Raw genomic sequence first — 20,770 nt, 5'->3', positions numbered from 1 at the left:
GGACACGACTGAACGACTTTCCCGTCACGTATACACACGACGGGACCCATGGGTCTGTGGATCAACACCTCTTACTCCAAGTCCTCAGGTGAAAGGCTCTGTGAGAAGGTAACAACACCCCCCCAATACTAATGTTTTCCCTCCCTCTCAACCATCCTTGGTCACAGCTCGGAGCCTGTCTTTCCCTGAAGTTATTCCTTCCTTCTAAACATCCCCCAAACCTCTTCAGCCATCCAGTCAGTGCATCCAGGGACCACTGGAGGTCAAAGGAACAAGCCTGCCTTCAAACACTTGCCGACACCATCTAAGATTCTTGACAAAATAAAAGCACCGCCTTACTCCTGAAAACCCAGGTAGATTAAGGATCCCAACACCCTCCTCTTACGAGTCTCTCTACTTAGCACTAAGCCCTTCTCAGCTGACTTCAGGTGTTTTCATCTCCAGCAAGAGCAGAAAACTTTGCATCTTTCCCAGGTTCATGATACAAAATAAAATTTTAAAAAACTCCCTGGTCACGGGGTGGGGCAGTGGCGGAGTCGAGGGGAGGAATTAACATGTTCTAAGTGTCAACCATCCACCAGGTGCCTTATCTGCAGAGTCTCATGTCTCATTTCAGACCCATGACTCTATCACCCAGCTTTCCAGATGAAGAACTGAAGCTCAGAAAAGCACAGACGCCTTCCTGAGGTCACAGAGTTAGTGGCAGCGAGGTTCCCGCCAGGTCCCTATGGGCCCAAACGCTGTGCCCCATCAAAGCACGTGCCTCATGTATTATAGCGCCCACACCTGTCCGCATCCAAAGGACAGCAATTCCACTCAAGTCACATATATTCACAGGTAAACATAATGCACTTGTTTGTGTGTGTGTGTGTACACATATGCTCTTTTGCAGTTCTCAAATACTGGGTTTAAAAATAACAGTAAGGAAGAAGACTGCTGCCCTTAAAACAACTCTCCAACTACCAAGGCAGGCCTTTGGCCAATCCTGCCATACCAGACATCTGCGTGCCAGGCACCATCCTGAGCACTTCACATTTCAGCTCCTGTAATCCTCATGACAATCCCATGAATGCAACACTGCCTCCATCTTACAGATGTCACAGCTGAGGCACAGAACATTTAGATAAACTTGCTCAAGGTCACAAAGCTGGTAAATGGTAAATAGGATTCAAAGTCAGCCAGGGCCCACGGCCTGAGACGCTAAGCCACGCCACTTCAGTAGGAAGGAGTAGGAATAACACAGTCAGCGAGTCAGCGCAGGGGGGAGGAGGGGTGGGACCGGGCTACATTTGGAGCTTTCCTCCCTAGACTTTCAGCCCCAAACCTGAAATGACCCCAACTTATCCCCAAGCTGGTCTCATGATTGCTCTGACTCGAATAATTGTTCTATTCAAGATCTCCCATCAGTATCTGAGACAAGAGCCTGGAGGCCCTCAAGAGCTGGTCTCTGGGTGGCTTTTAAAGCCCCTGCACCGGGGAGACAGGTGAGGATGCTAGAGTTCAAACTCACAAAGCACTTCTGGACCCCTGGGGGCTTTGTCTGAAAAACAGTCCCTTCCCACGAACACAATCAGTCCTGCTCCTGGGGTGCCCGGGGGGGCTGATCATCCTCACTCCATCATCTGTCCACAGCTTGGGGAAGTTTCCACGGTTCCTTCGGCTTAACCCACGGGGTCGTGCTGAAGAGGGGCCGCTCAGAGAGCTAACACTATGAATGCACAGGCTCTGAGCAAACAGGACGATGTGGCGATAAAGGCAATCCCAACATGCTAACGTGGCGGCGAGCCAAACGCGAGCTGCCCAGGCAGGGCTCTGAGCAAAAGAACTTTAATTGAATTCTTTCAGCAAGTGCAGCAGGAAAATTCATAATGAGGGCCCCCCTCCCCACTATGTCAGTCAGGATCTACTGTTGTGTGGATCCAGTGAAAAAACATTTCTAACAAGGATATGGGACGTGTATGGACCTTAGCCTGAACACCGTGTACAGCAGGGAAAAACAATGATCAAATCCCTGGATTTTTATTTTCAAAGTGATTTAAGTAAGGCATTCTGCCATAATCAGCTTTACTACCCCTATTAGCACAGGAAAACAAGTTCTGAACCTGGCTCCCTAGTGAAAAACGCAAAATTTGTATAATTAAAATTATACTTGTGAAATTCAAACACACTTTAATTTCCTAAGGGCCCCCTAATCAAGTCAGAAGTTCTTACTAAAACCAATTATCTGCTTTGAAAACAGACGAGGAAACAGATACACGTAGCGGTCTTGTGCAGGTTCACAGTCCCATCTTTTCCTAGGTTCAAACATCCTAATTTGTTCCATTTCCCACAGGTGAGAAAGATGATGACCCTACTAGTTGGCTTTTATTCAGTGCTACGTGTGTAAATCTAAACATTTTTGTTTGCCTTTAGCTACAGAAATGACATATATAAGAGATATTCCAGAGGGAACTGAGTTCAAAGTGACAAAAAAAGCAAAAAAACAGGCATGCACCAATAAATACACAGTACATTTCCACCCACCCACCCCACTCTCGGTCCTGTGTAGGTAGTTTTTCCTTAAGATCTCACACCAGATTTTCGAATACTTGCCCGTTAGTCTCTAGAAGGCTCACGCCAACACCAGGATGAGGCATCGGACAGAGATTCCGGCCTCACTTCTGGAAGTGTCTGACAGCAGGACCAGGAGTGTCCTCCCAAGGTCCCATCCAGTAAGACAGCAAAACCCAGGTTCCTCACATCCTCACCAGGTAATCTACCCGAAATGTTGTGGCTTCTCTTGAGTAACTGGAAATTCTTACACAAGAGCAACATGGAAATATGGAACACTCTCCAAGGCACTAAAATATTTAAGAAGCAGTTGTTGCAATGTTCCATTTATACCATCAATATGAAATGTTATCAGTCTAGGGCTTTAAAAATAAAAAAGCCATTCGCCAACAGGCCTTCTCCTCCCCCCCACTGCCTGGAATTCATCTGAGAGATGACAATATTGACTTTTCACACTCCTGGACCCAGCACTCCAACAGTATGAGGCTCTGGGATGTGGCCTCACCCGCCATTCACCCAGGCCCCAGCAGATACTCAGAAGGTAAAATAAAACGCCTCCCAGCTGAAAACTTTACTTTTCAGTCGATGGGAATACAGCGCTCGCTACACATGGCCTCTCAAGAGTGGAGAATCCTGCAGCCACGTGAGCAGGATTCGGTGTTAAAACTTTCATCAGAAGACAGGAAGCTCGAGGGGGTACACACCACACATGCGCACCCACGCACATGTGCCCCAGGAGACACACTCTGCTTCAAGCAAGTCCTGGGAACAGCTCTGCCTCGCTGGACCCTTGCCTCCCTCCCCCAGGAGCGGTCACCTCATTAATGTCACTCAGTATCACGTTTGGCTACACCAGGTCTTTCTGCACTCTCTTTCCGCAGGCAGCCCAAAGCCGGCTGCCATTATAAACTTCTGTTCCTTGGGAAACTATCAAAGGCCTGGACTGGAAAAAAGCAAAAAAGAATCTCATAGGGCCTCTCTGCTCACACTTTTCCCTCCATTTTCTTCTCTTTGGTGCTTTATTCAAAATCATTACACACACAAACCATACTCTGAAAGTCATTTACAACAGGCTGGCTTAAAAAAAAAAAAAAAAAAAGCTAGTGATTGGAGGGGCCCATCTCTTTGCAATTGCCCAAAGAGAATAATTCATTTTGGTGGAGGATATGGATGAAGCCCTGAATACATTCCAACATCATTTTCTGCCCTTCAAAACAATAAAAATGTAAAAACTCCAACGAAAGAAGGCCCAGGGTGGCAGGAAAGAGACTCTCTTAACCCCCACCCCCCAAAGAATTTATTCTCCTGGATCTTCTAAGCACTCTGTCCCCAGAATGCATCATCAAGACCATTTTATTAGCTTTTTCTAAACCCTTGAAATTGTCACATAATTGAAACAGAAACAGCAATTGAGAGTTCTGAATGGATTTCTTAAAAAGAAGATTCCGTGCTGGCTCACATCCCCTCCTCGGCTCCTCCTGTCCCTAACCTAAAATTTAAGGCCCTCACGTACAAAACCCCATTTATCTTTTAAATCCTCCCCTGCCACAAAAGTTACATGGTCCCCTAATGCCTTAGATTTCAGGACATTTGGGAGAAACTCATCCCAGACAACAGGCTAAAAAAAGAATCCATTAGCATTAACTTGCCTGTCACAGCCAGTGACAAATAAATGAACGTGATGCTTTCAGATCAGTCATTGGTGGAACTGCCCGCAGGCAGATGAAGACCAGGCCAGGGAGACAGAAGGCTCACGGGGAGACCTCTCACACGGCGGTGTCTCAGCTGTGCCCTGGCTGCTCCCCAGGACTCCACCTTCAGGAGCAGCGGAAACAGGCATCAGATGCAGAAAAGGAAGTGCTCTCCCAGGGCCCACCGAGCATCACCAGGATACAGGGTGCTCCCTTCGAGAGCCAGGGACACGAAGTTCCCACATCTCAACAGGCTGTTCTATCTGCCGCCCCTAGAAAGGGCCAACAGAACCCATCAGCCCGTGAGCTTCCAGGGAAGAGCCTCTGATGATGCAGGCAGGGCCATCTCTAGGGGACAGCAACAGATACTGAATGCCCACCCGGGACCCCCTATGTGCAGGTACCACCCCAGGCCCTTCATCTGTATTCACTCGTACCAGCTCTAAAACGTAGGAAATATTAAAATCCCCATTTTACAGATGAAGAAATGGAGGCAAGAAAACATTAAGTGACTCCATAGCTAGTAAGTGGCACTTCACTGTGCTAAACAGGTTCTTAAAACACAGGCAACAGAAACCAACCCGAAGCTTCCTGACCAGCGTAGAACAATGCTCCTCCTCCGCCTGAGCACAGAATAGCGTCAGGCAAAGTGCAGGAACCTGAGATCTACCTACTCATGTTGGATGGAGTAAAGCTGAGTAAAGAGAGCAAGGAGTTGAGATTCAGACTGACCAAAGGCCAAGCCTGCCCCTCACCGGTTCTGCGATCCTCAGAAAGTTCCTTATCCGCCTCAGCCTCAGTTTCCCCATTTGTCAAATGGACAGAATGCCAACTCCTGCAAAGGACTACTGCAAGGATTACACTAAAAATTAAGCAGACAGAGGCTTACTATGCTTCCTCAAATATACTGACACACAATATGACAGTCATTATTCTAAATTAAGACTTTTCTTCTTGATCATTCAAGGTCTCAAAATAAAATAAGGAAGTATAGTAAGCTAAGTACACACCCTGTGAATTAACTTTCCGGACAGCTAGGAGCTTGATGCTCTTACCCTTGAAGGAGAGGGTGACAAAGGACCCCCTTTTGTACGTGGGGCCCAAATACCTGTCCGAGGTGGACCAGCCATCCCTGGCTGCTGCTACACGTGCCACGCGGTGGTTGGGCCCACGACCACACTTGCTCACACCGCAGAGAAGGCAGAGGTCAAGATTTTCCCCGTGATCCCACATCCCTCCCGCCAGGCAGCCACTCACCCAAAGGTGACCCCAAGCAGACGTCACCTATGAAATCACAGGTCAGGACGCTCTGAGCCACGGGGCACAGGCATCGGTGTTCCACAGCGTGTGATATCCAAACCAAGAAACGACACGCCAACGTCTATACACAGTAAGGTCAAGATCACAAGCTGGAGAAGGACAAAACACAGGGCTCTGGAGTTCTGTCTGTACCGCGGCCTACTGTCACAAGAGACAAAAAGGAGAGGAGGCGAGAAGGCGGAAACTGGAGGTTGACAAGGCTCGAGGTAGCGGCCACGCCCCCCGAATATCAGGGAGGGTGTCTGCCCAGGGCATCACTCCTGGAGAAGGGCCAGCAGCCAGAGAGAGTGCGCAGTCGGAGTCACACGGTGCGCACAAGCCCGGGATGGGGACATTCTCCCCGGAATGGCACAGCCTCAGTCCTCACGGCATCCCAGCTCCCACGCTGGTCCGAAAGAGCCCCACAATCCTGCCCACACACAGCAGGGGCCCCAGCACCCGTGCGACGAGCACAGACGTGGGGGCTCGGCCTGGCCTCCGAGGCCTTCCACGAGCTGGCCCCAGCCTGCCGTCCGGGCCCCCTTCCGAGAGCCGAGGGGCACACAAGCCCGCCTCCAGCTGCCCGTCCTGACCCCTGGCCTCTGGTGGGAAGAACTGCATTCCTGCCATTCTTCTTGCCTACCTGCCCTTCAGAACCTAGGGCAAAACCCACCCCCTCCGAGGGGCTGTCCCTTCCCCTCCTTCCTCTAGCTGCTGTCCCTTTCTCTCTTACTTGCTTACTGCATCCTCCTAACACGGGCAGCACCCCCTCCTCCAACCCAGAGCTAAGACCCCTGAAGACCAGCACAGCATCTGTTTCACCATCCTGCTTCCCTTCTATCCAAACGGAGGTCAGAGTGTACAAAAGAGCATGGCTAGAAGCTAAGGGCTTTTTTAATTAGTAAAATCTGCCTGTGCCTTTATCGTCCTGCAGAGGTGATAAGGCATGAACCTAACCAACCATAAAACCCAGAACAAAGCACCTAACACAGTCCTGGGTGCTGGGCAGAAACCTGGTAAATAATTACTGAACACAGAGCGGGGCATCTGAACGCACAAAAGACGTGGCCGGCGCCCATCCCCCACCACGCTCACCCTGCTGAGCTTTTCACACCCGCTGGTGCACTGGTTTTCACCCTCGCTGCTTCTCCGTCCCACTACAGGGAAAGCCCCATGCGGGCAGGGCCTCCTTCTCACTCTCCACACCACTCCCCTGAACCACACACAGGGTCTGAATAAATGAATGAGTGAGTGCCTGGCACAATGCCGCATATCTTTTTGCTAATTCATTATTGTCGGAAGGTCCATCCCAAAGAAAAGGTAAAGTGCTGTGGAAATGCAGAAAATGAGGGAGAAGGGACAGCATCATGGAAGATGTAACAACTAAGTTGGGCTTTGAAAGAGGGGTCTATCTGGGACTTCCCTGGTGGCCCAGTGGCTGAGACTCCTGGCTTCTGATGCAGGGGACCTGGGCTTGATTCACTGGTCAGGGCACTAGATCCCACTGCTGCAACCAGGAGTTCACATGCCACAACTGAAAGATTCCTCATGCTCCAACAAACACCCAGTCCAGCCAAATAAATAAGAGAAATACTGAAAAAATAAAGTGTCAGAATGGCTTCAGTTCAGTTTAGTTCAGTCGCTCAGTCGTGTCTGACTCTTTGCGACCCCATGAACCGCAGCATGCCAGGCCTCCCTGTCCTTAGAAAGTGTGATTAAAAGTTGTACAGACCCCTGAGAGATATCCAGAGCTTAATCCCATGTCTCTTTTTAAAAAAGAAAGGGGGCTCTGTCTTGTACAATAGAGGGAAGGAAGGGTGGTGCAGACAGGGACCCACAAAAGGGCAGTTCTTCGAGAAAGCAGAAGGAACACTCCAGGTGTCAGCTGCAAAAGGTGAGGTGAGCTGGGGCATAAGCCAGAAGCAGATCCCCAGACAGCCCTGAAGGACCCAACCTACCGGGCTGAGTTCAGACTTTGCTCCGTGGGCATCGGGAAGCCAATGAGGCTTTCCTACAGCACCCTGAAAGTGAAGTCAGCAAGCAGAAACAACGAGAGGAGCTCTGAGTAAACCAACAAACCAGACCAAACAAGGGGACAGACACAAGCAGTCCCATCTCCCTTCCATGTTCTCGGGCTCCTGGCCGGAGAATGTTTGGGTTTAAAAATACAAAACAGGAAGCCCCCAGGACAGGCAGCTGGCTCCTCGGGCAGAGCTTTCCTCTTCCTCTCGTCCCCGAGGGGCACAGGGGTCTCACCCATCTGCCAGAAACATCGGACATACAACACGGGCCCCCCGGCCTCCGGGTGGACTGACCTTAGCATTGAAACGCAAGCACGTGAGGAAACGCAAAAATCCAGGGAAAGGACATTTGTAGGACGAGGTGCCCCTCCCTTCCGAGCTGACACCTGCTGCTGCCGGGAAGGCAGGAAAGAGCAGGAAGGAGCCGTGGGCCCCGACAAGAAGGAAGCTCAGCCACTAATCCCCCGAGGCCCTCGCTGCGGGAGAAGAGGCTGGGGACAGCAGCCCCCCGGCAGTCGGTTAACTGCGGCGCCCCAGATGACAGCTGCAGGTCACCCAGGATGGCAAGACGCTGGGAGGACCGGCCCGCAGCAGCAGGGGAGGCCAGATGTCGAAAACTCACCCCTCGCCCTTGAGAAGCTGCCAAGAAACTGCTCCCCCGGAACAAGAGGTGGGTGGATGAAACGCTCGGGCTGCCCTGCACCCATCTGGAGCGCCTTCCCGGGGACAGGAAAACCTGGCTTTGGGCTTAACCTTGCCACAACTTAGCTTCGTGGCACTCCCCAAGTGCCAGCTGCCTCCCCTGTGAAGAGAGCGGGCTGGATTCCACTCGGTCACTGAACAGTGACCGAATGCCAGCCATCAGCAGCCCTCTGCTATCAAGGGGCTTACATTCCAAGGAAGAATTTTCTTAGGTCATCTGCACTGTCATAATTTTTTTTTTTTATTCTACAAAAGTAATCCTATGATGACAGTACCAGTAGACATCCTCTGGGTGCCACGTTGCACCAAACTCCCAGCAAAGGCTTCTGCATTCCCCTTAAAACAGTTCCACGTGGGGCAACCCACGATCTCAGGTTTAAAGCAGATGAAACTGTGGCCTACAGGGCCAGGGTCACCCAGCTGTGACTGAAGGTAACTACACAGGCTAAACAAATGAGATTTCCCTTAATAAACAGATAAGGTTCTGGCCTCGGAAACTGAAGGAGCAAACTGGCCATGGCGGGGTGGTTTAGTCACCAAGTCATGTCCAACTCTTGGGACCCCATGGCCATTAGCGCACCAGGCTCCTCTGTCCATGGGATTTCCCAGGCAAGAACACTGGAGTGGGCTGCCATTTCCTCCTCCAGGGGAATCTTCCCAACCCAGGAATCGGACCTTTGCAAATGGACTCCTTACCACCAGGGGACTGGGGGATGCCTATATTATACACAAGGATAATTAGGGCAGATGGTAAATTATGCCCAGACTTACTCTTGCCCCAAGATGCTGGGGTCTCCTGGTTTCTCCACACAAGGAAAAGAAACCAGAAGGTCAAGCAAAACTCTTCCAGGGAGCCAACACTTCACCCAAAGAGACCAGCGAAAGGGTATGATGACACGACTGATCCCCATCATTCCCGTTTCTCCAACGGCTTCAGATTAAGTCATCTTTTTAGAGGAGCATGACCACTTTACTCTTTAAAGACAGAGGGGGGAAACTCTTACATGTTTTACCAAATGAAATAATCATCCAGAGAAACAGAAAGACACAGAACAGACCTATCTTCTTCTGATCAAAATGCACTTCACTAATTAATGGCTACCGGTCTCCAGAGAGTTTGCCCTCGACTAGTTAATAATGCCCATTATACTTCACTTGAGATGTGAACATTCATATCGCAAAGAGGGAGAGATGAACTGCAGAATTCAAAACCCTTCCTCGGGTTGCTCATTAAAATTCTGGTCAAAACAGATTTTTATTTATATGATACATTAAAGAATATTATGACAGTCCTAATATGAAATCTGTTCTTCACTGCTACGAATTTCCTTTCGTATTCAGTTACAGTTTCTTTCCAGCAGTCTTGTTTTAACACCTCCATGGAATATTTCTCCGGTGAGTGTTAGCAAGGAGGGACGGCCAGAGAGCAGAGAAATGAATTTTAACTGAACGACATGCTGACGCATCATTTACAAGTGCACCACCCAGTCCCTGAGGAGGGGCAGGGCTCACCTGGCCACTGGGACACACACACACACACACACACACACCACACACACCAATTCTCCAGGCCACTGGCCACACTGGGACACACACACACACACACACACACACCAATTCTCCAGGAGGTAAAAAATAAATAAGGCTCGAGTTAACGTTCTACTCTCCTGTCAGCCAGGTTTTAGCCTCCAACACCACCTTCAGTCTGAAACTCCCCTGGGGGGACTCAAGTTCTGTCAGAAAATAACCGTTGACAAGGAAGGCACTCTCTGCCCGCCCTGCCCCAGCGGCCAATGAGCACACCGCACCCCCAACTCTAGAACCCCTGAAAGACGCTGAGGGCGCGGGCGGAGGGCCCACTGGGCAGAGTCCACAGTGCATGCCATCCCGGGGCCGGGGAGTCACCGCCGGGAAGCGCCACGGCCTGGGGTGCTGACTGCGGTCTGACCCCCGCAACCTGGGGACCACTCAGAGCCACCCCCTCCTCCACACCCCTCGGCGCCCCCGAGGACAGACGCTGCAAGAGGGCACAGCTCTGGGCCAGGCCACACCACTGCGCAACCCAACAATGGTTTCCAAAAAGAGGAAACAATACTAGCACCCAGCTCACAGGGCACAGGTGAAGACTGAGGGACTCAATATGCATCACGTCCCTTCCGCAGCGCCGGGCACAGAAACTCAGTTAACACTGTCGTCATTACCAGACCTCTCACAGGATCAGCGCCACAAAAATAAAGTGAAAAACACGAGGTACCTAAACCATAGTGGCAAATAATCTGAAAAAGGATGCATGTACACACTTAGGTACACACACACACACATACATATAAATGAATCACAGCTGTACACCAGTGGACACAACATTGTAAATCAACCACACTTCAATAAAAGAAACCAAAAAAACAAAAACAGCAAGGACCATGTACGGTATTACCATACCCTAGGTCTTTTTTCAGGCACTTTCCCTTTCTTAATTTATTTCTAACGAAAGCTCAGTGAGATAGAGAAGCTGAGGTTCGAAGAAGTTAAATGATTTGCCCAAATTTATACAGTTAACAAGTAGTCCGGTCGGGATCCAAACACAGGCTGCTGAACTCGAAAACAACAGTGGTGATTAAACCAACAAGGATGATGCTGGCAGTGATGAAAATGATGAGTTGCGAGGCCCTCAGCCTGTGCAGGCTCTTTTATTCTTCACAACCCCTTTCTGAGGGAGTCACTGTCATCAGCCCCATTTTACAGATAAGCAAACTGAGAATGTGTGATTTCTCAGCGTTGTAGGACCTGGGATTCAGATGGAGATAAGGGATAGAAAAATTTTTTGTGAAGAATGTGTATCATAAAAAGTAAGGCATTATTATGAAATCCCTAGAATTCCATGGAAAGATGTCTTCCCTAACAGGTTTAAAGTTAGCTTACATCCCAAAGTCTGATAATTCACCAAAACCATCCCAGACTTTGGCGAGGGCGGGGGACACTTTGACAAGCTTGAGAAATATTCTGTCTTGTTTTTAAGTTGAAAGCATCACTGAAATACTCACCAGAATATATTCAAATAAAATACTGTCCTCCTGGTTTTAAAAAAATGGGAGAGTTAAGGAGGAGCTGCAAAGGAGAAGAGAAACCCATGGTTTGACCAAGTCAGGGATTTTTCCAGTTGCCTGCTAGAGTAACCTGATCTGAGTTCTGGGGGATCAAATAACTAACCTGGAAATTTGAAGATTCACATTTATGGAAGAAACAGCAATTCTTCCAAATCAGGAAACCCTGCTAATCCAGGAAGCCTTCTGAAACATCAAGGATCACAGAGTTTGGAAAGCAATAAACATTGAAGACAGTCCCAAAAGTTTGTGCTCAGTATAGAAATAATCTATCTCCTTTGATTCATTAATTCCTATTATTTGCTTAAGCATCAGGGGGAAAAAAATGTCTCAATAAAATATTTCACTACTTTTGTTTAGAGATTTGTGTTTCCTTCTAAAGAGAAAAAGGAAGGGAAGAAAAAAAAAGAATCACGTGGAAGAAAGAGAGGGAGAGGAGAGAAGGAAGGAAGGAATCGCATGGCAGGCTCCAACCTGAAATTCTCAAAATACCATCCCCAAGAGCCAACTATTTCTTCATTAATGTGCAAAACCATTCCTCCCCTTGCACAACTAAAAGGTCCCACTTCTGGGAGACCATGCTTAAAGAAACAAACTGAACTGGCTAAAACCACAGTATTATACCTTTTATGACCTACGCAGACACTTCACCTTTTCCCCTTCCCCTTAAAAAAGTGCCAAGGCCACAAGACGTAGAAAAAGTATTTCTTCCGGGATTACCCAGGGAAGAGAAAAGTATAATTTAGAAAGTGCAAATTTAGCGTGGAAGCCGTAAGCTCTTTAAATCTCACCTTGGGCTTTATGCAGCTGTGTTCTCATGACCACACCTGGCAAGCTCAGGGAAAATTACGTTAACTACACACTTGGGAAACAGTGAAGGCCTATCTCAAGCCTTTCAGCAAGCCCTGCAGGACCACTTCTGCCAAGGGGACAACGTCCCCAGCTCTTCTCCCCCCAGGTACCAGCACGTGCACAAAACAGCAGCACAATACTAGCTTCAGGTGTGCCCAGACTGCCCCAGGCTGCCTGAAACCAACACATCCACCGCTTCCTCGGTCGGACTGAGGGCATCTGGGGTCTACAAAGCCAGGACAAGCTGTTTACTTAAATTCTACTCCTCTCCTTAAACTCCAAGTCGTTAGACCTCCAAAGAGTACCCTCCAAAAGAGTCACCAGGAAATGGTCAACTTTTCCTGATGGGATCTCAGCAATACTTAAAAAATAAATAGAACGCTTGCATAAATATTGCAACAGACAGTGCTATGTCCTCCCACAAAAGCACAGGCTGGTCCCTGCCCCCAGATGGATGCTCAGACCCACCTGGGAATGGCTTACTAGCAGACACACAGTTATCTCCCACAGCGCCTGGCCTGGCCCCCCTCACTGCCACACGCTGATACCCTGAAGAAACGGGGTGCACCAGTCTTCAACACATCACTGCCACTGCTCTGTTTGAAATCTGAAATCCGTGGCAACCACCTCTGAGTGCTAAAATCCTATTACTGCTTCTCCTACTTACCTTGGGTTGCGCTCGACGAGGAAATGCAACTTTGGGGTCAATCTGGGGGAAAAAATGGAAAAACAGGAGTCAGCTGCAGGACTTTGAGGGGAGAAAAACGATTACGATTAATCACCTAAGTATTAATCACTCATTTCTCAGGCTTTGAACCCAACTTTCAGGCACTTCTCAAACAACTCAAAAGTTTCCTTCAAGTTTGATGTAAACTTTAACAGTCCTTCCCAAAATGTAATAAACACGGCAAGCCTTTCTAAAATGCCCCCCTGTGTATTTCAACATGCAATGCTTTAACAAGCCAGATAGCGTGTGTTCTTATTTAGGCAAGGACAATGAACATTAAATGGTACCTGCATCTAATTTGTGATGCATGGCTAGGAGAAAAGATGGCAATGTCATCACTGAGAAAAATCAAAACATGAAAATTACATGGAAGGTCCTCTTAGCGATAAGTAATTGGATGGCAGTTCTTCTCCTTATTGATAACTAAACAATACAGGTGGAGAAGAGGATTCCAAAATTTTTTAAATTAACAACATCAAAAAACCCCTCCGTCGACACCCAACAGGATGCTCTGCTTGAATTAGTTCATTTATCTTTTGCAAAGTAAAATTACCTACGATGAATCAGAAGGACAGTTCCTTCTGTAGTTATACCTCAAAAGAAAGCAGGTGTCAAAAAACTATGGAGCCTGAGTTGGTTCTTAAAATAATAATAAAAAATTAAAATAAAAGAAAACGTAGGAGCTAAATGCACCTGGCTTTTAAAAATCAAAGGGGTAAAGATCTATCAGCAACCTAAACCCATATTACAAAAGTAAGGCCATTATAGAGAGAAAGTAAAAGAAAAAAAAACTACTGAAAAAAAGCAGTCAGAATCTAGTATAACAATTAGCATATTCTTCCTACTCCAACCCCAATCTGAATGGAGAAAAAACTGTACTCCACATCAGACATCTGCAGGTCTCAATCAGGGACTGGCTTTAAAACCCCAAACAATTTCCACAGAAGCTTTTGAGCCTGACAGGCTGATTTGAGGGGGGAAAGTTGTTGGAGAGAAAATATGGAGAAGGAAGGAATGAAAAAATATTCCCACTGTTAGTTTTCATTAGATTTCTAAATGTCACAAATCTTTGGGAAGAATTTAACCCAGAGCGTGGCAAGAATACAGCTACAAGTTAGTTATTTATCCGCTTTGGCTTTCATATTAAAATTTTCCCCTTTTAAAATGTAAATCTCAACCTTGTTTTCAGTTCTGCCACGGGGGCAGAGGGGAGAGTAATGCTTTGGGAAAAAGCAGAGTGGGGGAAAGTCACAGCAGAGCCGATTCTGTTCCCAGACTTAACATCCCCTAGGACGTAGGCGGTAAGACATAAAGATTTACCACTTTTATTAAGGTAGTTTAAAGACCTCATAAAAGTCTGCAGCATGTTTTCCACCTTTAAACATCACCTGAGAAATGAGAGATTACTTTGCAAAAACTAAAACAGACTAAAAAAAAAATCTCTGCTCTAGGAAACTACCCTTTCATGGAGATTAACATTACCACAGCTACAGGTATATTCAGCAGTGACTAGGAGCTGTCGACAGGAGAAATACAACAGGTGTGGATTTTCCATGCTGTTGACCAAACATAAGACAGATATGTCTTTTCATAAACACTCCCCCAAAGTTGTTGAGTTTTTTTAAGTTGATCACCACACAATTGCAATAAGCACCATGTTTGTGGGGTAAAAGGTGAGGAATATGTCAAGAGGAAAAGGCCAGGAGCTGGAGGAAGGTAGGGAGAAGTAAAGAAAGCAGAGCGCTTAAAAAATATATGTATCTAAAATTACAAAACTCAAAGCCAATTCAGAATTCTGGTAGCGGGTGTTGGTAACAGCGTGTTATACCACAGTGAAAGTTCTTCCATGGGTCAAGCGTACACTCTGAAACCTCAAATGGAGAGGACAAGTCAAGAGAAAAATGGCAAATCCCAACCTTTTGTACATCCCTGTCAGCTATTTTTTAAAAAACGAACAAAAAAGAAAACTACCAAAAATGAAAACATTAGTTAGTTAGGTACAGCTCTACTTACTGTAGCTACAAATCCTCTAGGAAAAAACTAGGGTACTATTTTGGATGTGAATGGCCGTTACCTAAACAAAGCTTTTAAGGTAACGGTAAACAAGATCCTCGTTTCCATGTCAATAAACCAACCGCGTCTGCCTCCTGCACTGAACGTTGAAACAAAGTCAAAAGCTAGGTTATACTAAATAACAGTGACCAAAACACATCTACAAACAATTATTGAGGCAAAACCGCAGGCTCTGCATCTGATACGGAAGGAGACGACCCACCAGCCACCATAGAAATCAAATGCTATTTCTCCCCCGCAGGGTGGGCAGAGGGGTGGATAAATTATTCTCAAATTTACCCTGAAATCTCTCTCCTCTTTAATTTTATTAGCTTTGTGAAATGTCTAGCCGAGAAGTCAAGGAGACAAAAAATCCTTCATAGGTCCGTTTTCACCCTGCAAACGACTATCCCTGAAACTAAATGATCTCAAAGTGCAAAAGGCCTGGGCCACAAGCTAGGACAAGTCTAGCTCAGTTAATAAAGCAACTTGGGAGTGTGGGGGGTCTTTTCTTGAGGGAGGAGGCGGTAGGAGGTAAGGCCTCCAGCCTCTGATCAGAGAAACAGGGTGAATTTGCAAAATCAATTCAGGGACACCAAAGGTGGCCAGGCTTTTCTTTCCTTCTCCTCCATTCAGTGTTAAAAGTCAAGATGGACATGAAACGATCACTTGTTCTACTCTTTTATGTTACAGAAGAGGAAACTGAGGCCTACAGACAGGGAACAGCGTGCCCAAGCTCTGCTCGGACAGCTGGGCCTAGGACCTGATTCCCTGCCCCGACTCAGTGGCCCACTACGGAGAGGTGAGTCCCCAGCAGGCCAGCACCGCACCCCAGTGTCACCTCGGGGACCCTGCCTTGGGCAGCAGTACAAAGACCTTGGGGAAATTCTAGCAGACACACAGGGAAGGCAGGGAGCCACAGTAAAACGCTAGGAACTCCTCTCCTCTCCCCACGAAATCTATTCTCATACACTGATACTTTCTTCCCTTCCTCTTCTGACCTTAGAGACCCATACCCCCTCAAGACTGGACCTGAAAACGTTCTCATATAAAACCACCTACAACTCAAAGGATCTGAGAAAGGCAAAGGGGAAAAAACAAAACCTAACACTGATACCCAAGGCCTTATCCCTTATCAGACTTAGATTTCACACCATCTGGAGTCACCCACTGGACGCCCAGCTTAGCTCTGGGAGGTCTCCTTCCCTGCTCAAACCGCATTCCGAATCCCAGCTGCCCGGGGGGAACCTGTTGCCTGCACAGTGATTAGCGCCCCCGCCCCCCGGGCGGCCCTCAGACCGGGCCTGTGCTTTCTATAAGCCGATTCGCACGGCCACACTGGGGAAACGCGGGCAGGGCTCGGCTGACAAAGGAAAGTTGCCTCGGCCCGGTGCTGGAGTTTCTTTTCAGGGTCCTGTTGGCCCGGAAGGTCGCCTCTCGCCAAGCCGACCCCTCCCCCAAGCCGAGGCCCGGCAGCACCGGGGGGGCCGCGGTGGGGCAGACCCTGAAAAGAAAGCCCCAAACCCGGCGGCGGCGGCAAACTTGAGAACCCACAGGAGCTCTGCGGCAGCGCGCCCCGCTCTGAGCAGAGGCAAGAGAGGGCGCTGTCTCTTTAAACGGGACTGTCAAGGCCCGGGCAGTCCTGGAAAGGGGGCGCGCGACCACACGGAGAGGCAGAACCTACCGTCTTGGAGTCTAACTCGTGGTGCGGCTGGCCTAACACTTTATCTACACTCGCCGGGTCTGCGAACGTGACGAAACCGAAGCCTCTGAAATGAGACAAAGAGGGGGAGACACAAACAGGAGAATGTGGCACCATCGGGAGCGGCCAGGAGGGAGCCCTCGGTGCAAAACGCAGAGCCAAGGGCCCCCCACATCCCCCGCTCCCCCGTCCTCCCCACCCCCCAAGCCCTCAGCCCCCCCGGGCCCCGCACGGAAACACATCAAGGCTGACGGGGGCGGTGGGGCGGGGGCGGGGCGCGCGGAGGTAACTTGGGGGACGCCGGTGTCCCCACTCCTCGGCCACTTCAGTTCTTCTCTCCTCCCCCCGCTCCTTCCCTTTCTTTAACGCTTTGTTTATTCCAAACAAGCCCCGACACTCAGAGGAGACACAACCAGCTTTCTAAGAGGGGGGCTTAAGAGTTCGGGGCGCCGCGAGTCCACACGTTAAAAAAAAAAAAAAAAACTATGTGGAAAGTGAATGAAGCTGAATGTCATTTGAAACGGGAGAAAAAGGAGTGAAGGGGAAAATGACTTAAAGCGCAGATGTGGACATCCCGGTATCCAGAGTTCAGCACCAATTAACAATAACCTTTGGGGTTAATGGGAAGGGGGGGGGAGGATGGAGCGACGTTCGAAACCAGCCACATGCCTGAGCCCCGTTCTAAATCCGCTTAGCTACTTCCGAAGACACCTCCAAAAATAACACTTAAACTTTGTTCTGAAATAAAGACAAAATCCAGAAGGGGATGGTTTACCTGGAGCGTTTCGTAGTGGGATCTCTCATGACCATACATTCTCTAATTTCTCCAAATTTGCTAAAATAGTCTCTAAGGCTATCTGTAGAGAGAGAAAGAGAGAGATGGGGGGGGGGGGGGGGAGGGAAGGTGTGGAAAAAAAAAAAAGCAATGCAAATTCTGATCAAGGACAAAAACCAAAAGTAGTTTTCTGTTGTTATTCTAGGGGTTTTTTTGCACACGCGGGGGAAATTCGGCAACAGAGGTCGCGTAGAGGGCTCGGAAAGGATTTGCTATTTAAAAAAATAACCTTGCACAGGAGAAGTGGGGAGCCAATGGCGGGGGGGGGGTTCCTACACCGGGATAACAAAGAGCAATAAAGAAGCCAAGAAGGGGGGGACCCGGGCGTGCCCCCCTCCCTCCCTTACCTGGTGAGGTCTGCCAGCTGAGTCCGCCGATAAACATTTTACTGGAGGGAGAAAACATAACAGAAGTGAGCACCGATGTCAGATCGGCCATTTTGACGTGTAACTTACAAAAGCTAAAGGGAGAGCGGGGGGGGAGCGCGCGAGCGGGAGCCGGGAGGTGGGCTGGGGGAGCGGGCGCCGGCCGAACGCCACCCCGAGGTGCGCGGCTCCCCGGGGGGGGCGCCGGCGGGCCGGGTGGGGGGGGCGCCGGAGAGGCCGGGCGCCGCGCTCCGCCGGCCCCGCCGCGGCCAGGGGAGCGAGCCGGGGAGGCGCGGGGCGCAGCGGCTGGAAACTTACCCGGGGTCGTGCTGCGAGTCGTTGGCGCCGCCCGAGCCGCCCGGGCCCCCGTTGGCCTCCATGGCTGCGCCCCCCCGCCCCCCCACCCCCGGACACCGAGCCGCGCGGCGATCGGAGCGCAGCGGCGGCCGGCCCCGAGCCCGAGACCTCCCGCTCCCTCCGCCCTCCGCCTCCTCCCCCCGCCCGGCTCTCCGAGTCCCCGCGAGCGGCGGAGCCGGGGCCGCGCCGAGAGCCGTCACACGTGGGCTCGGCTCCGCTCGGGCCCGCGGCTCGCACACCCCCCGCCCCGCCCCCGCGGCCCCCCCCCGCCCCCCGCGCACGTGGGGCGGGGTTCTAGAACGTCGTGTAACCAATGCCGCTGACGTCACGGCCCCCGCGGCCCCCGCCCTCCCGCCCGCGCGCGCTCCCCCGGCCCCAGCGCCTGGACCCGGGGGGCGGCCCGCGCGCCCCGCGCCCGCGGGGGCCCCGCCTCCGGACGGGCCGGCCGCGGGGGGGGCCGCACCCCGACTTCCCCGGGGTCACATGGGCTGCGGGGGGCGGGCGCGCCGGGAAAGGGGGAGGCGCGGGGAGCTCGCTGCCTGCCTGCCTGCTCGCTCGAGCCGGGGACGAGACGCCCCCCACCCCTCCAGCTCGGCCTCTCCATCCAAGTTCCCGGTCCCCGGCCGCCCGGATCCGGGGATGGCAACCGCCGCCCTCCCGCCTCTGCGCCCTTTTTTCCAGCCGCCGCGCAGAAATTTAGGTCAAGGACGTCGGGATCAAACCCAAACCCTGGCGCTCCTCGGGCGCTCCCGGAGACCCCCAGGACGGGGGGCGGGGGGCTTTCAGGACGGTGCGGACACCCTCCGCACAAACCCCAGCCACAAGTTTTATTTTCCTTTCGCGCTGGAAGTTCTGTCTGGCTCTGGATCCACACCGGCACGTCTTGCGCGGCTCCCCGCCCTTCCCCGGCAGAGGTACGAATCCGTGCCCGGGGAAGGTTATTTTGGAACTTTGAGGAAACGGACGCGATTCCAGTGGTGAGAAAAGGCCAAAGGAAGGGTTTCCGCGTTAATCAGACGGCGCTTAAAAATATATAATAAAATAGGTTTATAGGGGTCAAGGTCAAATGATTGGAGTTTAAGTCGAAATCTTTTGTATAGTAAGAAATAGTTTTGAGAGCATCTCTGGGAGGGCCGGAAAGGGTGGTTATTTCAGAAAACCCCTCTCCATCCCGTTTGTGTTTTATATATATATATAATATATATATATATGTATATGTATATATAATTGTTTTATTCTGTTTCTATGCCGAGATAGTAAAATGCAGGAGACCTAAATAGCCCAAGCCCCCCACCATCTGGGGATGTGGCTGACGGTGGCAGAAGTCTCCAAACACACCCGCGCCGCTTTGGGAGCAGTGTGGTGTGGCACAGGTCCTGGCACACAGTAGGTGCTTAATAAATGCTGGTGTTGATCTTTGCCGGCACTGAAAACTCCTAACAACCGATTTTGTAGCTTCCCAGAAACATGGAACGGTTCTCCAGCTGATTTCAGGCTGGCCAAATTCAGGCTGGATTCAATTTATAGAGTATTTAAAACAATAAGGATATAATTATCCTTATTGTTTTAAATTATTACAATAAATTGAGTTAATATGGCATGAGGGGCAACATAAAGTTGTGGTTCATCAAGTACCAAATTAATGTTAAGCATGAATTGATTCCCAATTAACACTTTCCCGTTCATTTTCCTGGGATTAGGACACAGTGAGGTACACTCAACACCAAAACTGTACCAGGTTCACTGTGGGTCTTGGAAAAGCGGTCTATTTGAAAAATCCCAACATCAACCAAAGCCTTAATCTCCCTGTCTCCTCAATTGGGGTAATTCTATCCTTTACAAATTTGATAGGGTGAGGGAAGTGATTGAAATGAACACATGTAAAAGTCCCTTTTTCATTGCACGCCTGTATGGGTTGTGCTTATTATCAATGATTCAGTTCAGTTCAGTTTAGTCGCTCGGTCGTTTCGGACTCTTTGCCATCCCATGGACCCCAGCACGGCCAGGCCTCCCTGTCCATCACCAACTCCCAGAGTTTACTCAAACTCATGTCCATTGAGTCGGTGATGCCATCCAACCATCTCATCCTGTCGTCCCCTTCTCCCGCCTTCAATCTTTCCCAGCATCAGGGTCTTTTCAAATGAGTCAGGTTTTGCATCAGTTGGCCAAAATCATATCAATCATTACTTCATACAAGTTTTAGAAAGCACTTTAAAACTTTAAACCAGAAGCCCAAGCATTTTCCAGTTCATTCCAAGCTGCTTCCCAAATCATCTGGGGTCCCATGTGTTGAAAACCCAGTTGTTATTATGATAATTGCTTATTATGATCATTCTCAATAACAAAATGCAGACAACAGAGCTCATGGGATTTTGTGGCAGCTTTTTACCTTAGAACCACAGGTCATCGGTGCTAGAAAGGCCTGTCCTGATCCAACCCCCTCATTTTACATCAGGGGCCCAGAAGAACAAAGCTTGCCAGGTTACACCCTACCCCCACCTGTCAATTCCTTTAAG

General features: G+C 49.7%; 1 protein-coding gene across 14 annotated transcripts in view; it reads right to left on the bottom strand.

The window, feature by feature from the left end:
* Nucleotides 1-18,313, bottom strand: part of MSI2 (musashi RNA binding protein 2) — a 400,997-nt gene extending 382,684 nt beyond the window's left edge. For 6 of the 14 annotated variants that reach the window (XM_070478492.1, XM_070478495.1, XM_070478494.1 and 3 more), the window contains exons 1-5: nt 18,216-18,312; nt 17,880-17,920; nt 17,473-17,554; nt 16,680-16,764; nt 12,884-12,925 (exon numbers count right to left, since the gene is read on the bottom strand). In XM_070478492.1, the coding sequence (XP_070334593.1) occupies nt 12,884-12,925; nt 16,680-16,764; nt 17,473-17,554; nt 17,880-17,920; nt 18,216-18,277 (312 nt within the window). In that variant the 5' untranslated portion in view covers nt 18,278-18,312. Of the gene's footprint in view, nt 1-12,883; nt 12,926-16,679; nt 16,765-17,472; nt 17,555-17,879; nt 17,921-18,215 lie in introns of all 14 variants that reach the window. The other 8 variants (XM_070478500.1, XM_070478493.1, XM_070478499.1 and 5 more) reach the window with 4 other exon arrangements.
* Between the last annotated feature and the right edge of the window lie 2,457 nt (nt 18,314-20,770).

The sequence above is a fragment of the Odocoileus virginianus genome, chromosome 17, assembly GCF_023699985.2.
Source record: "Odocoileus virginianus isolate 20LAN1187 ecotype Illinois chromosome 17, Ovbor_1.2, whole genome shotgun sequence".
In the NCBI taxonomy this organism is placed as follows: Eukaryota; Metazoa; Chordata; class Mammalia; order Artiodactyla; family Cervidae; genus Odocoileus; species Odocoileus virginianus.
The sequence above is the reverse complement of the archived record's forward strand: the minus strand, read 5'-3'. Positions and strand labels throughout refer to the sequence as shown.